The 17564-nt window shown below is 37.1% G+C and overlaps 1 protein-coding gene across 2 annotated transcripts in view; it reads left to right on the top strand.

Annotated features, from left to right (window-relative positions):
- The first annotated feature begins 1090 nt into the window (after positions 1–1090).
- LOC121329358 (MICOS complex subunit mic25a-like) overlaps positions 1091–17564 on the top strand; it is a 109320-nt gene continuing 92846 nt past the window's right edge. For both annotated transcript variants that reach the window (XM_041274928.1, XM_041274927.1), the window contains exons 1-4: positions 1091–1318; positions 1910–2021; positions 3125–3194; positions 5977–6121. In XM_041274928.1, the coding sequence (XP_041130862.1) occupies positions 1235–1318; positions 1910–2021; positions 3125–3194; positions 5977–6121 (411 nt within the window). In that variant the 5' untranslated portion in view covers positions 1091–1234. The remainder of the gene's footprint in view (positions 1319–1909; positions 2022–3124; positions 3195–5976; positions 6122–17564) is intronic.

Raw genomic sequence — 17564 nt, 5'->3', positions numbered from 1 at the left:
TATCCTGCCAATTACGCTAATAATACATTACATATAAAATCTGCATTTTCTTTTTTTTTTTTTTTTTTTTTTTTTACATCTCTTGTTTGGCATAGCATCTAAAACTAAAATTTTATAATCCATTTACTTACCTTTTTCTTGGCATATGCTGCATTATCTCTGGTTTCCCTTTGCTGTTTATGTATAGGGGTTTTCAAGTAGAATGATAGAATATCCAACTTTCTGTATAGCAAGGCATATCCCCTGACACTAGACTATTGGTGTAATACTTAGGTACAGAGCATGAAGTGACTTAGTACCAGGATGTAGCAGCAACCTTTACTTTGACAGTATTGTCTTATTGTAAATGTATCAAATGCAAGCAATGAACCAAGAGATCTTTAACAGAAGAAAGTGGGGGCAGTAACATTATTGCTGGTGTAAGTTTATTTTTAAAGCAGTCTTTTGGGCCCTATTGGAAATTGACGCTATCTGTTATGTCGTTTCCAAGTAAACTTTTCCACAATGGTTCTCTGTTCCAGACCATAACCTTTCTGGCACAATAATATTGTTTGACTTAGTAATAACACAGTATTTTGAAGTTGTATTCCACTGATCACTATGTGAAGCTGTGTGCACGAAAAGCGACACCTAGTGGCATTTTGTATTTTGTGTTGGAAATATTTAAACATTTGTTCAGGGACCTAATAACACGTATTATTCAGACTGAATTATTGTTTATTTCATCCATCTCAACCCATTGGGCCATAATTTATAACACCATTACTTCTAATAAAGGCTATTACAGCCTTGTAGGGTATTAGAAGGAGCCAGCTGGGGCATACCTAACCTGAGGTGATATACCAGGAACGTTTTTTGTTTAGAGACAGAACAATGTGCCCCATTGTAAGTTTTGTGGAAGATCTATTGTCCTTAAAGGCAAGAACACGTGTGGCCCAAAAAGTGACAACTCGTTTTTAGCACTGAGGCTATGCATTCTAAAATCAATTAAGAAAAACTACAGTTCCCACAAGCCCTCTTTGCCACTGAAGTAGCAATATCAAATATGATTGGTCGTTCTACACACGGCCACCAATCTTGATGGCTTGTGCTTTGATGCCGTGAATTTGACATTTCATGTGAAGTGCAAGCTGAATGCTTAAATATTAATCAAGTGATAATAACAGAAGAACGTGTTCTTTTCCATAATCTATAAAGAATAATCACCGAGGGTGAATATAAGATTGATCTTACGATGGGTGGTAGCGAAAGTACAAGTAGAAAGGTTTCTTTTGGTTTGGACGAAGATGACAGGGTCAGGGTACTTCATGGAATCAAGGTAAGCTAATACAAATCTTGAAAGTTGGAGTGAAATTGAACAATACAACTGTAGTTGATTGCAGTGTATAAATGTAAATGTTAATGTAGAATTATATAATATTTTAGTATCTGATTGAGTCAGCGTCGAAGTAGGTTGTAACTTGCCGAGCATTACTGCATGCATGGACAGGAGCATACAGTAAGTTCGTATCAAGCAGGTTTTAACTAGGAAAGGGAACCTTGTGTCTCTCCCACTAAACCTACTACTGATGGGGAATGTAAACATACTGGGATTTTAACAAGGTCTGCTTTCCTGTAATGTAAAGTACATGGCCAGAATGTGGAAGACATATTTGATTGTAAAGTGTAACTTTCTATTGCGAGACACTACTTTGTTCAGTGCATGAGCTTGCTTTCTTATTATTCGCTATGTTTTATATTCACATTAGTTTGTAAAAACAGGTCTTTCACAGGTGAATATATTTCTGACGAGCGTCTAACTGAAACGAAGTACTGTTTACTGAAAGTATTTAGATTGGGGAGAGACAACAGAATGTTCCCACCAGGTTTGTGAATTTAATAATGGTCTTTTTTTTTCTCTTTTCAACAGCTGTCTGAAGATGTTGTGAAACGCATGAAAGAATCTTCAGGGCAGTCAAAGCCTTCCTTTTCAGATCATGGGTCCTCTCACAGAGAAACTGGTAGCTCCCCTAGCTCCACAGGTATGGTTTGTGCTTGAAGCAACCCTACAGAGAGGTTGGGTATTTCACTGCTTTATTACAATGTGTTTACAGAGTTCATCCTAGACTGAGTGTCAGGGAGGCTCGGTGCTCTGCATGGTGTTATATAACAGAGAACAATGAAGGTGGCTTCCAATTGTGACGTTTAGACAACTAACCATGACATTTTAACAAATTAAAATTCCTTGAATTCCTATCTGTCTTATTATTATTATTATTATTATTATTATTATTATTATTATTGCTTATTTTAATTAAATTAAATGTCAGAGTAAATGCAATGTTGTTGAATTCTGTATGGCAATTTGTCTTATTTGACAGTGTTAGATCAATTTTAAGAATTTAAACGTCACAACTTTTATTTTTATAACACTTTAAGCCAACCCAAGTTATGTTCTTTGTGTATATTACCAGATTCACACTAACTGTAAAATGTGTTATCATTGTGTTTTGAAAATGTGATTGGCAATCACAGGGTTTCAACACTTTTTGGTCAAGCATACATTATCAGTATAAATACATGATGCATGGTATGTCTCTCTAATCACACACTAAAACTGAGCAGCACTGCTTCCTTGAGCTGAAGTCTGTGGTTCTAAAATATACGCTGGGACAAGAACATTGCACTGTGTTTCTACAGCTAAGTCATAATCTCCTATGTTTTGCAAATACTGTAAGTATGTGTTTACAGACCTCCAGTTGTGAGATTTTGTACATCATTGGGAAAATATTCCTTTATAAACAGTTTGACTCGATATTCTGTAATCAACTTAGGTTGACCAGGTGTTGGAACAGCCTACCACTGCCATTAAAAAGGTGGATCATAATAGCCTGCTACCAAAAACCAGAAACAAAGCCGAATTGTGATTCTGAGTAGAGTGAGCAGCAGAGTTTCTTATAGGAATAGCCCCACCCAGCCCTCATTAACAGAATACATTTTGTTCTTAATCGTTAAAATCGATGATGTCTAATTTCTAGAGTCTCTCACAATGTACAGCTTTCCACATCTTCCAAGCAGTATGTAATAAAAGTGCTTCTGCGTTTCTTTGGAATGCTGTTAAGTGTTCTCTCTGTTTGTTGTTAAGGTCCTAAACCTCCATCTGAAGAGAGCTCAGGGAAAAAGATTACCGAAAGAGAGGAGGAACTGTACAAAAGGTAGGTCACTGTATCTGTAACATCAATCTTTTTAACGTGAAGTCTGACTTACTGCTCATTTTCATTCCTCAAGATATTAAATACAGGAAAGTTAGTCACAGGCAGATACTGGGCTACACACTTCTGAATGAGACAAACTGAATTTTGTATTTTTTTAGTAACACTGGCATTTAAAGAAATTATTACTTACCAGTACATGAACTGCACCCATGTTTCTCAAACATATTCCAATGAACATTCTAGGATGTTTTGGAGCCAATAATGACACCTCTGTGCCAATAAGAACTGAAGAACCCACAGACATATACCCATATTATTCCTCAAGGAGTCTGAGTGGTGTAACATTGGTATTAAAAGCTTCCACCTCTAGTTAATTTGCGTGCATTCACCTGTTCCAATACAAAAGACTAGTACAGCACTGTACTACTGAGTTATGGACAACATGCAAGTATTTGATTTCAAGCTTTGGTCTGACATCTGCTGGTAAAACAGTGCAATACAAGCACATTGTCCAAATTGATATTACAACAGCTTTCAGTAAAATAATGCTTGCTTCTCATTAATAAAGCATTACAGAGTGCAACAGAGGCACAAGATGTATAAGGGTTGTCTTAATTAAAGCAGTAAATAAATTTATGTGTTTACTTTTTATCCCAGAATACACAACCTGTTTGTATAAGGCACAGACCCTGAGCAAGGGGGCTATTTTGAGCTCACTAAGTGCAAATACAATTTTTAATAGGAGAACAATACGTTGTTTCTTGCTAGTGTTATACCATTAATGGTACTATTCATCTCAGTAAATTATCCACTGCCTTTGAACTTTGAATATGGCTCTTTGTCTTTATGAAAACATTGACAATGATTTTTCACTACAATGTTTCATTTTTATTTTTAGTACTACTGAATATAACTTAATTGTGTCCACCTAATATTCACTTTTACAAGTAATGGTTTCTCATTGTAAACAAAATGTGTTTTAGTATGTTTATGTTATATATTGTATAACTTTTAATAAAACTAGATTTATTTTCTGTGAAAATCAGCAAGCAGTCAGCCCTTAACCAGATAGTTGACAAACAGAAGCTTTGTACCGTCTAGATGGCGCTGCTGTACAGCCTCGCTGTGGTCACAGGGCGCTCATATGCAGCAGGATGTATTTTTAGTTCAAATGCGCTTTCAAAATTCAGCTCAGAAGATTCTTTCATTTTAAACTAGCTGAAAAATTCCAATGAAATATAATTGGATAAAAGGAGTGAAATGTCTCGGGAGTAAAAGGAAATCTGGTATCAAACGTCCTTACAAAACAATAAGAAAAGCATTAAAATGTGTCATTTTTTTAGACCCAAGGAGCCACATTGTGACTGTTGTTTGCCAATTCAGGTGCTAGGTAGGAAATATTAAGCCTACCAAAAACAAACAATGTATACAACCCACCACCAGAGCTGCCAGTCTAAAAGAATGAAGTCCCAATGCAGCAAGTCAAATCATGCCATGAATAGCTTAGCATAATCACTTGTTTTATTTTCTAAGGCACAGATATAAAGAGAAACAGTCAAACAAGTTGCCAGTCTCAGCGAACCTCTGATACGGGAGCTCTTTATCAGCCCAGCTGGTGTTTACTGTTCAGGTTTAGACTTCAGACTCCATGCTAGTAAAGGGCCCGTTGTTTCAAATCAATCTTTTTCTTTTTACCGTCCCCTTAACTTTTGTGTCCTGTTTGCGATCATTCAGGTGGTTCATATTGCAATTACCCATATTGTTTTGTTTGTTTTTTTGTACTTTCTAGATGAGTTTGTGTCAAGGGGCTTGTCTGATTGCCTAGCTTCAGTATTGAGGCCTTCTCTGTGTCTGTCATGTATTGTTGTGATCGCCTTACTCAAGGTAAACTCTGTCAGTCAGTTAGCAGGGATAAAAAGAAAAGCCAAACCGTTTTGATGTCAAATTTAAAGGCTTGTCAATCATAGTGACAGGCAACTTCCCTCTTAACAGTTTGAAACAGGAGGTTAACAAATAGGCCTTGATTAAACAAAATGAACTTCTCAGTGAAGCCATTTTACAGTCAAGTGATGTTTAATCTTTATGTTAACCTTTACAGTTTTGACAGCTTGCCATAAACTCTCTTGAAATGTCTTAGATGACAATTCTAAGTTCTTGGTGTAGCGTATGAAAGTTCTGGTTTGTCTTTGGGAAATACTTTTAAGTGCTTTGGGATCTGAGACCACAGGAGTTTAAATACCTAGGGCTCAATTCAATAAATAAGAATTTTTAAGTCTAAGATTATTATCCCCACTGGAGATGCTTCGTGGAGGCAGGCATATATACATCACAGTAGTAGTAGTAATGCTTCAAGAAACATACACAGTTCTTTGACAAACATTTCTTTCTTTACGATTGAACAGCATTGCAAGGTGGAAGAGTAGGCTGGTGTATTGAGGGACAAGACCAGAGTCTTTCAATCCATGACAGCCATCCTCAATTTGCTTGTTAAATTTTTGTTTAATGGCCCGTTTGGTTTGTAATTAAGGCTTTTAACTTTTTGATGTGGAAATGTCACTGCTGTTGGTGTTGCGTTGCTTTCTTGTGAGGATTTACTCTATTGAGAAAGTGCAGTCTCAATAGCTTTTGAGCGTATAGGGGACTGATAATCGCAGTCAACCATTTATGATTGAAGAAGTGCTGGAAAATAATGTCTGGCTGTGTTCTGATTAGAATCCATACTGTAGATCAATATAGAGCGCTGAATCAGACAGTTTTCTTTCCTGTTTTCATCTTTCCAAAGGTACGAACGAGAACAGGCTCTGGTACAGGAAGAGTTGGCCAGGATTGCAAAGAGGGAGCGGGTGGCAGGGCAAGAAAGTCTGACCCTGGCTGTTATGCGGGAAAGAGCCCAGGCCATCGAGGAGAAGCAGAAAACCAAAGTGATGGTGAGTAGAAACACTGCAGTTAGAAAAGTGCCGGGGAAACCACCTGGCTCCAGCGCTGCAGATTTGGGGTCTGGGAGTAACTTATCCTCCAATTTTAACACTGAGAAAGTAAAATGTATTTTCCGGGGGTAAAATACAACATTATCTTGAAGTCATGAGTAATCTCGATAAATACTGTACAATCTTAATGGTAATGGGGTAAGCATTAAAAAAGAGCCTTCCATTTTAACTGCAATGTTACTTTGAACTACTGTACAACATCGCAATGTGTTCTACAAGGTTCTAAAACTTACGGTGAATTAAAGAATAGTGTTTTAACACTGTACATATTTAGTCATTCTTTTCATTTAAACAAATGCATATAGTTTACTACAGGACAAATATGTTTTGTATCATTAATTGGAACAAAACCGTTTATGTCATTACCTAAAACAGGCATGAATTGTTGCTATCAGTTAGGTGTTGCACAGAAATTTCAGCAACTTTTTTTTTCAATCTTGTTAAATAAAGTCCAGACACTAACTTCTGCAAAATCTTAAGTGAAGTTGTGCTTCAGATGTGGCTACAACTGCTCCAGGTAATTCACTTTCCTCAACCAAGTCAGAATGAGCAGTCTGAAGTTGGTTCTGTTTCTTTTGCTGGATATCCCCCATGATTTGTTCATCTTCCAATGGCTCAATGCATTCTGCATCATTATCCACATTGATGAAAGCATTTAACCACCGGTTCTTCCTCAATCACTAAAGTCGGGGCATCCTCTTTCAGAAAGCCAGATATACGGAAGCAGTTAATGATGGCTTCACTTTTTCCAGAGTCCCAACCTTCCTTGATCAACAACATAGTTGTAAACAGGTCTGTTTTCCTTGCAAGCTCAGTTGCAGACTGCACACTGTCCACTGTATCCATGGTAGCAAGAATCTTGGAAACAACCTATCGATGGTAGTGTGCTTGTAGTGCTAGGATGATCCCCTGGTCACATGGTTGTATTAGAAGGGTTACATTTGATGGCAGAAAAATCTTAAATATAGTCAAGTTTGATAGGAGGATGAGTAGGACAGTTGTCAACAATGAGCACAATACAGCAATGCTGTGCTTTGAGAGACGTTTCCCATTGTTTTAGCCACTGCTCGGAAATATATGATGTAATCCCCTCATTAAGGGATGGTCAGATTACGAATCAGTTAAATAAATAAGTCAGTTCTCAGTGAGCTGATACTCTTGATGCTTTGCAGATAGCACAGTGAAGTTGGTGTTTTGTAACTGTATCCCGTTAAGATGTCCACGCAGCATTTGACAGGCTACACAAAATGTGACAAGTGGGTTTGATATTGAGAGGTAATTTCTCAAAGAACCTATGGTGCATGGCGAGTAGTTTTTGAAAAATCGTGATAATAAACTGGATATGATATTAAGGGAGGTGATATGAAGCATGTTCATCTGTAATTTAAAATTCAATTCGTAAACTCAGTGAACATGTTAAAACTTAAATATCAAGCCATAGAGATACGTACAATAAGGAAATGCATTAATCAATTATAAAACAATTAGTTTAATATCACAGGCACTTTTTTTAGCAGTTGCCTCTGACGATGGTTCCAGTTGGATTTGTAGCTGGACTGGTGTGTTTACGCTTCAACCTGCGTAGCTTATTCTTACTGTGATTGGCTGCAATAACAACAGGGCCAGCCAGAGATTGGATAGTGTTTGTTGGGTTGGTTTTTCTTGTGTACAGTTTGCTAGTACCTGAAGACATTGTATTCTGGGAGATGTAGTTGCTAGTGTAGACAAGCTGTGCAGCAAAATTTCTATGTATATTTTTACACATTCAATTTAAATTGAATACGTATTTCTGATTTTTGAATGTGTAAAAATGTCATGCAACTGTCTGGCTCTCACTTTAGGTACTGCAAGCTTTATTCTTTTCACTCCTGATTGTTCCCTTCTTCCCTGGAAGGTGCTGTGCAGAGAAAGCCGCTTGCAACGGCTTTGGGTTTATGCGACACATCCCAGGTGTAGTCAAAAGGTCCGAGCTTCAAATGGCTTTCTGAAATGCGGAAATTAGAGACTATGAGCTAACTGTGATTCCACATGGCGAATTTAACTGAAATACATCTTAAAAACTCTGTGTTTGAGCAATTTTCACAAACTAGTTCAAAATAGTAGGAAATATGCTTTTTTGAAAGGAAATTTGAAATAAAAACGTACTGTTTTGGTAAAGATATTTTAACAAAAATGTATTTAGGTTTGTTGATTGTCAACTTTTAATGTGCTGTGTGTCTGAAAATACTTAAAACATCTAAAATTGTAATGAAGGGATGGACATGCACTTGCTTTTTCAGGTTATATACATTTTTCAGTTGCAGAGCAATAGATTCCAGCTACCTGTTCCCTCTTTGCATCCAACCTACAACACAGGAAGGGATTAGCCACCTGAGAGCTTCAGCTTGTGTTATATATGTCTCTTTAATAAAGCAAAACAATCAAGCAATTGATCATAAAGTTTCTTTTGAGAATAAGCTTGGCTGTAATGTCTTTGTAGCTACTAGGCTTTGCTATAGCTGCTGTAATGCAGGTACTCTTAAGTGAAGCCAAGCCTTGAACCAGCGGAATTAACATTTTTATTATCTGATCGAAAGCCAGGCTTGCTGGCTGCAATGTCCTGAAATCTACTGGAGCACCGGACCGTACAATGATAACCCTTTTCGCTTCTTGGCGATCTTGCCCTTGCAAATATTGAATATCTACAAATCGCAGTTATTTTGTACATGTTGTATCACAGCTGGGTGTTGCTGCCTGTGCCCGTGCAGACTTGCATCAAAGTGGCTTTCCAGACACCTGCTGTATTGATTAGCCAGTCCAGTGAACTGTAATTTAGGAATACTTTTTAAAAGAAACCTTGTACCTCTGCTGTGTAGGTAGACCGAGTGATTGTATAGCAAGAGCTTGTAGAGAAAAAAAAGTTAATAAAGTATTTAAAAAAAACGTAGGTTCAGTCCCACCGTTTGGCAAGTGCTGTGTACTTTGACAAATACAATGTCCATTACACATCAGTAATGTAACCTTTATGCCAGCTATGTCCTTTAGTTGCTTAAAGAACAAGTAGGTCCAGTCACATTTTAAACCAACTTTTTATGATGTTTGTAATCATTCTGTATTATTGCAATTACTAATATTTTTTAAATTGTATTTGTTAAAAGTCTGTATTCAGGAGCTGCTCTTCAGTTCTAAGAGACTGCTTTAGACATTTGTAAGCCTGGGTCAAAACCTACCCAGGTCAGGACCCGGTGTCATGCGGACCAGCTACACAATTTCACACTGCTTTTGATAAAGCAGGGCTGATCTGGGTGTCAGACGCAAGTACACAATGCACGTATCGATGCCCTGGAAGCAGCTTGTTACGGATGCTTCCATCCAAGCTTCTGTGGATTGAACCATCTGCCCAAATGTTGATTAGAGCAAATGTATCTACATCCCTGCTGCAATCTGGCTCATGCTATTTCTCAAGCAACAAAAATATGTCTAAACAGAATAAACAGAAGTTTTCCTTGCAGAAGAGAAACTTTCATGCAGTTGTGGTTGTTTGTTATTGCGTTGGCTCACGAACGGCCGTCATGCATTTTGTCTGGCTCAGCCCTGGTCAAAGTGTGTCGACCCACATCCTAAGGTGGGTCACTGGGACCCAGCTACGTGGTTTCACACTATGCAGGATTGTGACCTGGGTAGCCAGAACCCAGGTCCGCACCCGGGTAGGAGTGCCAGAGTGAAAGGGGTTCTAGATTATCTCAAGTGTATAGAAGTTAGTGCCAGCCATTTCAATAGATGGCACTGGCTGTTACTTCTGTAAAGACACTTTGACTGATCTTGAAATACACAGCTGTGCACTAGATGGCTCTTACTGTACCTATATAAATTCCTGAGTTTAATATGTCTATGGCTGGCAACTGGAGCTGAAGATCAGCTTCTGAAATCAGTTGGAAGCACCTTCACACAGATTTATCAAAAAGTAAAGAAAACACAGTGTTTGGGTAATAGCAATGAGAAGAACTCAAAATAATGTAATATTTGACTTCTCAGGATGCCTCAAACAACAGCACTGATGGCAATCACAGTGTTACCTCGATTGCAACAAAATACAGTAAACTGCAATTGATCTTAACAGTGGCGGTGTAAATATTCTCATTGTTGAAACATTAAAAATAGGTCTACATCTAGTGCTTCACTTACTTTTAAAGACACAAATGTCTTCTTTTTAAATAGTTAAATAACTGCAATATTTAGATCTGCCACAGTTTAGGTCAAACGAACAGACCACAAAAAAGTATAGGAACCCTGTCTAGGTTGGTGTGTAGAGGTAATCCAAAGCAAAAGCAAGTTAAAGCTTAAAAAAAAAATCTAGGGCTATCAAAATGATTATATTACCAGGGAAATATTGGAGGAAGGTGAAGGAATTTACAAATGGGATCTGTACAAAATGTGATGCATGTGTGCAATTGATCTGCAGAGCGCAGATGGAACTGGCTGCAGCCCCAGTTATACTGGATACTGGAAAGAGAAGAGTGTTACAGATTGGATTAATGGTGCAGATGGAAATTTACTATTTCAAGCAAACTTTGGATTTAAAGGAAGTGACTGAGCCATTATAATAGACATGCTTCTCTTTCAATATTCAGTGTTAATGATTGCCTAAAATAATATTATACTTAATAAAAAAAAACACATTCATTGGTGTTGGTTAAAAATGACTTGTTTCTTCCCCTGGGCAGCTCCATTTCCTTAGTTCCTGTGTCTATACAGTTCATGGCATTTTGCCTAATTTGACGGGTCTATTAATAACACTTGTTCACATTCTTACTACTTACTGTTAGTCCTTCCAGTCTAGTATTGCTGCAAATTTCAAATGTGATTGCTTTGATATTTTTTTAAATACACAAACGTTGTCTATAAACGTCCTGTCGCAACACCTTTTTGTATAGCAATGTTCCCTCGCAATTAATGAGCTGAGGGTTTGAAGGAAAGTCCCCTCTGTGAATTCTAACCACGTCAGGTAGCTCAGAATTGTTGTCAGGTTTGGTGGGCCGTAGTGTTGCTTACATTGTTTTTAGTTTTGAGAGAAAATATGTCATGTACAGGTGTTGAGGAAAGTGAAGGTGTTGAGGACTCTTATGGGAATGAAATTGTATTAAATTGTAACCATGGCGCTTCTATTACTAAAGTAGATTTAGTACCAAATAACACTAGCAATGTGAACTGTGGTATTTGTCATTTTAAGCACTGTTTGCATTTAATAATGAGAGTTGTCATTTGGTACTTTTAAGAGGCACTATAGAGATAGCAGCACCATAATTAAAATGTAATCCTGGGGTAAGAACTGATAGTGTTCATTGTACATTTTGCTAATATTTAATATATTACTTGCTTTCATTTTCCTATTATGTGTGGTTCTTTATTATTTCCAATGCCTACTTACCATTCCACCAAACATTTCTTCTCCTCAGTGGAGAGGCATATAGTGTTGCTCAGGGCAACGCTAGTATGCTTCCCCAACCCACTTCCCCACAATCAAGCCCTGAGAATTGTTTTCAGAAGCAATTGGTGGAATAGTTAGTATGCATGGCAAGTAGCGATGCAAGCAAAGACAGCAATAGGTAACCGTACTGTACATGCACCAGACTGGTAAGAAAATACCTGTTAGGAAATGTGGATGATGTGAAGTACCTATTTTACCCCTGCAGAGCAGAAGGCACCTCTTTGTTGCGGCTAACAAACAGCATCTGCAGGGGTATTGGTTAAGGGAAAGGGTGATAACAATGCAGTGTTTCACACCCTTGTGCCCTAGCAGAGTGTTTACCACAGTGTCAGCTGAGCCACCACATCCTTATATTGTACAAGAAGTCTTATCTGTTGGAGAAAAATCATTAATTCCCATTCTCTATTGAGTTTTCTAGTGCTTGCTGTCCTCTGATATCCTCAGGCTGGAAGATTCCACTGCAATAATTTTTACCGTTTTTTAAAAGAAAAATAAATTCCCCCCAGAAAAACTCCTCTCTTCAGGAGAGTGTTGCCAAGCCCTCCTGCAGTTAAGTGCCTCTTTGCAAATCACAAAAATTTAAAGTAACACAATTTCAATTTTTTTTTTTGCTACATACAGCTATGGATCTCGTAGTGAATTTATTTCTGCCTCCTTCCCCTCAAAAGGTATTGTAATCTGCGGTGTGGAAAAGGTAAATTGCACTGAGAGAGTTTCCTGAGGATTTAGATCCTGCCCGGTGTTTTACACTGAGGCCCTTTCTCTGGCAGACTGGTAAGACATGTTGTCGGCACCTTATCTTGGCTCTGACACACGCTGGACATTAATAGAAATTCAATGGGGAGGTGCGTGTGTGGAATGTGCAATCAGTCTGTGTGCAGAGATGCTATTGTTCAGAGGTAATTGGGTTTTGAACCCTTCATGGGACTGTTTACAAGGGGTGAGACTTTTCTATGGGTGGCTTTTATTTATTTTATATATCTTTTTAAATGTAGTTTTAATTTTAAACCAGTGCTTTGGGAGAATTAAGAATTAAAAATTTTACATTTTGTTTTCTTAAAGGGAAAAACACCAGTTAATGTAAAAAGAAATGAAAATAACCCCCCCCCCCCAAGAAAGAAAGCTAAGATGCCTATGTTTCCTTGAATTTAAGTCCTGGTTGTTTATTTCAGATTTTCAATAGGTGTTTTTGACTCTGGTAGATAGCTTAGTGAATTCCCCCCTTTATCACAGTTGGATAATAGGCTCTCTAGATGCATGTAAACTCAAAGTGTAACATACAGACAGATGGGCAGAGAGACACTCAGTAACTTTTGATAAGGAAAGTCCTTAGCAAGTTTCATCACAATTCAACAGTATGTAAAAATATAAGGGTGACAGACAGACAGACAGGCTGATATACTGCTTTCATATACCCCTGATACGTTCAGTATCTTGTGCAAGTAGTTGTTTAGATCTGTATAAAACTGTGAATTGTCATTATTGTTATTATTATTATTATTTTATTTATTTTTATTTATTTATTTTTACAAATTTTCCTAGGTTTAACATTGCTTTGAAAAATGCTAACAACCTTTGAACCCTTTTTAAAACTACAGACTTGATGCAATGGACAAAACATTCCTTAGTGTTTTGTGAATAGGGCCCACAATGTTTAACTTTAGAACCCCCTGCAATCTATATAACCAGCTTTAGAGAACTGAAGTCATATTCAAAGTCACACAGGTCTGTCTGGAACAACCTCTCTTGGCACATGCTAGCACCCAACACTTACACACAGCTTTATATAATGATTAAAAGGCCAATGAAACCAGCTTAAAGGACATTGTTCAATACATTCCAACAATGAAATTGTGATGGATTTGTACTGTATCTACAACATTACTTCTGTGCTCCCACGTATCTGTTCCTACTTAACAGCAGGTTGATATATTTCCATTGTAACATCATAAGGGGAGTGAAAATAGAGGGTTCTTTGAATTTTGAAAGATGATTTAATAAAATAAGCAGCCCTGGATAGATGGTTTCCTTCTCATGTCAGTTCAGTGTAATGAAGCCGGATATAAGTGACATGCCACTCTGTCTGTGTTGGTTGAAAGGAAGCAGGTTCATCCAGACTGCTATCAATAAAGTGAGGTGGCCGTTCACTCGTTTTATTGAAAATATTTGTCTGAGACCCAGCAAAGCAGCAGCATCACTTCTGGCTTTGAAAATGAATAGTTATAGATACTGTAGATACCTGATACTCGGTGAATTTATAAATGTTCATGGCGCACATACATTTTATAGAGTTATGGTACGAATAGAAGTTTACAGTGCAATATATGTGAAGTAACATCAATCTGTGAATTGCAGGTTTTGCAAATCCTGTGAAACAAAGTCACACACAGCCAAGAATTCCAGTTCTGCAATTTCATCTTTCTTACTGATGCCTTCTGAATTCAGTTTAACTTTCTATCTCATGGCTTCTTGCTGCAGTGTGCACCAGCAAATAGGGAAAAGTGTTCAGTGTGGTGTTTACATCACCGTTTGGTCAAGTATTTTTTAGTGCTACATAGGATTTGATACAGATGGAGTTTATAAGGTGGCGGCAATAGACAAGTGCATTTCTGTAAATACACATTGTGCTAGTTTCATTAAAGGTGAAACAACTTCCATTGTAAATATTTAATTCTTGACTGATGCTTGAAGGCACATTTCCCATCTCATTCATTTGAGAATGCATGTAAAATAGACAAGCCAAAGTTGAATGTTGTATCTCTTATAATTGTTTGGCCTAGAGGATTTAAAAACAAAACAAACAAGCAAGCAAACCCCCCCCCAGTAATGAATACAATCCAACCACTGAATGTCTATCAAACCAGTAATACATTTTAAGATGTTCAGTTATTAGAATACTGGAAATCCATCCACTCACCAAGACTCATGGGGAAATACAGAAGGTATTGAATGCTTCTGAACGGTATTACCTGGAAGCATTCTGGTCCTGATTTATTATTCTAAAAGAGTATAGAGGCTTCTGTATGCCAATGTGAATCACGTTAAACACTGGTAATTGTGTCGCATAAGTGGATCCATTATGGTCTTGCAAATCAAATAAATAATTGATGGGTGCACGATCAGGGGCAAGTTCCCTCCTTTTGAGCTTTGGTAACCACTTAAGGTAACAGAGGTGATGTTTTATGCTGAAACTTGAAAAGGTTTACTTGGAAATGAATCAGCCCTGGTCTCTTAATATGGGTCTATTTATTGCTTTCTCTTGGAGTGAAGGTTTGCACTGCTTATGAAAAAGGTACCAGCATCTCCACCGTCTCAACAGTGCCCTTCACCCTCTATGTTTTCTTGAAAGCGTTTGTTTGTCCTTTGTGGTCTGATTCATGATATCTGAAACATAGCGGATGGAAGTTAATAGTGGAACAAATATTGTATTCTGAGCAAATACTATTTATGTCTATTCCAGAAAAGTACATGGGAGATATAAACCCAGCACTCTATGTGTGGCATTGGAGTGTCCTGCTTATATAACAAAGGGAACGTATGGAAAAGAAAGTTGTAATTACTTTGGAATTTGGATTCTAAAATGTGATCCAGTAAAAAAAAAGTACTATTGGATACATTGCCAACATGTATAAAAATGTATATTTAAGATAACAACAACAACAAAATAAAATGAAGCCAGCAAGCAAGTGACCACGTCCTTTCCTTAAGATGATATTACAATAGGACTGTATGGTACTGTATAACATGTCAAAGCAAAATCTTACCTTAGCTTACCATATTAAACCAAGGCTTTAAAATCAATTTGAAAATGTCCATGGACAAATCGATGCCATTCTAGTGGCTAGGGTTAGCAAACCAAGATGCTGGGTCTAATATATGCTTAGTGCCCTGTTTTGTTTCATTATAGTTGGAAGTATTATACCAACGCTTTGTCTCACCCCTCATAGTACACCTGCTTCTCTACTTCTCTTCCAAGTATGAGATTATATTCCTTTTTTAGGTTAATTAGTTTCCTCTGTGCTCCTGCTCATGCATCCTTGAATAGGCTTTTTCGATCTCATTGATTTGTGTTTAGAGTTTTTAAGTGCTACTCCATTTTTTCTTCTAGGGCAGAAGCGAAACCAATTATTTTGCCCAGCTCACCCTCCAGTGATTTGGTTTTGGAAATTGTAGTGGCTGCATTTATGTGTAAATCCTTCTGACTGATACATAGGTCTATAAAAGGCAAGCAAACTAAATTTGTGTATTGAAGCAGGATAATTCCAAAAAATGTTCTTGTCATAGATTAATCCATTTGAGACTGTTTTAAAAAATAAATTAAACAAAGCTACCTCTGTATTTAACTGTTTTGTGGCCACATTCAATCCAATTTTCCAAAGACATGACACAGTAGTTTATTTAATTTAAGTAATTGTAGTTAACAAAATAGTTCTATAAATGTGCTCTGCCTTGCTCATCAATTCATTATATGTAATTTAAATGTGGAGTTTTGAAAGACAAACATGTATTTAGCAAATTAATTTTCACTTTAAAATTAATAGTCCAGGTTAAAGAATCTGTGCTTGCAAGCCATGCTTTTAGACTGTCTTGCACTTTAAAAAACAAACAAAAAAAACATGGACAAGCAGAGATTCATTTTCTTTTGTTGCGATCTTCAATTTTATTTCATCCAAACACCAGGTGACCACGAAGCAAAGTGACCTTTGGCACAGTTCGGATATAATTTAGGGATCATAATTTATAATGTTTAAGCTAAGGCCAATAGCAATGCATCACCTAGAATTTTAGGATTGCAATATAGTTTAAAAAAACGAACAAAAAAAAAAAAACTGTTATGAACACAGTTTTCATCTTCTTTCCTTAATTTATCTTTCCTTTTTGTTTTGCCTTTGTCATTTATAGCATTTATTCATTTCTTGTCCTCACTTTCATCTGCCATTTTCCAACTTTCCCTGTCTTTTCTATAAATTCTTCTTTGCTTCCAGAGTGAATGGTTTTATTGTATTTAAAATTTCAATAATATTCAATAACAATTCATTGAAAACAGATGATAAAGTCCCATTTGCATAACATTTTCTTGCTGTTAAACTTGCCATTTTGGCTTTATGACAAGCTAATGCAAATATTTCAAATTTTCTAGGAAAAAAAAGCTAAAGTAATCAGATAGAAATATTCAATGGGGGTAGCAATAATTTGTAAAATTATTGCTGCTGATGAAGCCATAAATGCAAATTGAGTCCCTTATTGATCGTAGTCATTCAATTACAGTTACACTGTTCTGCACTTCTATTAGCTACATAGGTCTCATATGTACATTTGGGGGTTTTGTTATAGCAAACTTGTATTTTCATTTTAAAAAGTGATTTCTGGTACTAAATAAGTTTAAAGTTCTCAGTCTCCATGCCTTACTCTCAGAAAATCTGGTACATTTGCACTTCCTCAGCCATTTCACCTCAGCAGTGTCTTCTGGGTATAAGGATGTTACTGGCTGAAAGCATGACAGTCAACAGGGGAAACAGCTGATTGGTACACAGACTTATGTACCTGTCTGTACCATTTAGATCAGTTGGGAATCCCATGTCTCTTTAATAATCATCTTGGTACTTTGTGTTTTTTGCTGTTTTGTTATGAAAGTCTTGACACACATTACTGAGCAGAAATCTCTATAAGGGTTAACCAAGGCACTCTCTTACCTCAAGGCGTATCGCAACGTCCACATTTAACTGTTTGCTTCCAGTCAGAATCCTTTCTCTTTTGCTTGTTTGTTGTACATTTCAAAGTCATATTAACTGCTGATGTGTTCTCTGTAGACGGAGAACTACACTAACCCTAATCTGCTAAGTGATGAAGTAGCTTTATTAAAACCCAGATGGCTGAATCCAACTGGGGTACTATAGCTTGCCTTTCTGAGTCCTA

The sequence above is a fragment of the Polyodon spathula genome, chromosome 16 (genome assembly GCF_017654505.1).
Source record: "Polyodon spathula isolate WHYD16114869_AA chromosome 16, ASM1765450v1, whole genome shotgun sequence".
Lineage (NCBI taxonomy): Eukaryota > Metazoa > Chordata > Actinopteri > Acipenseriformes > Polyodontidae > Polyodon > Polyodon spathula.
This window is presented reverse-complemented; position numbering and strand designations above follow the sequence as displayed.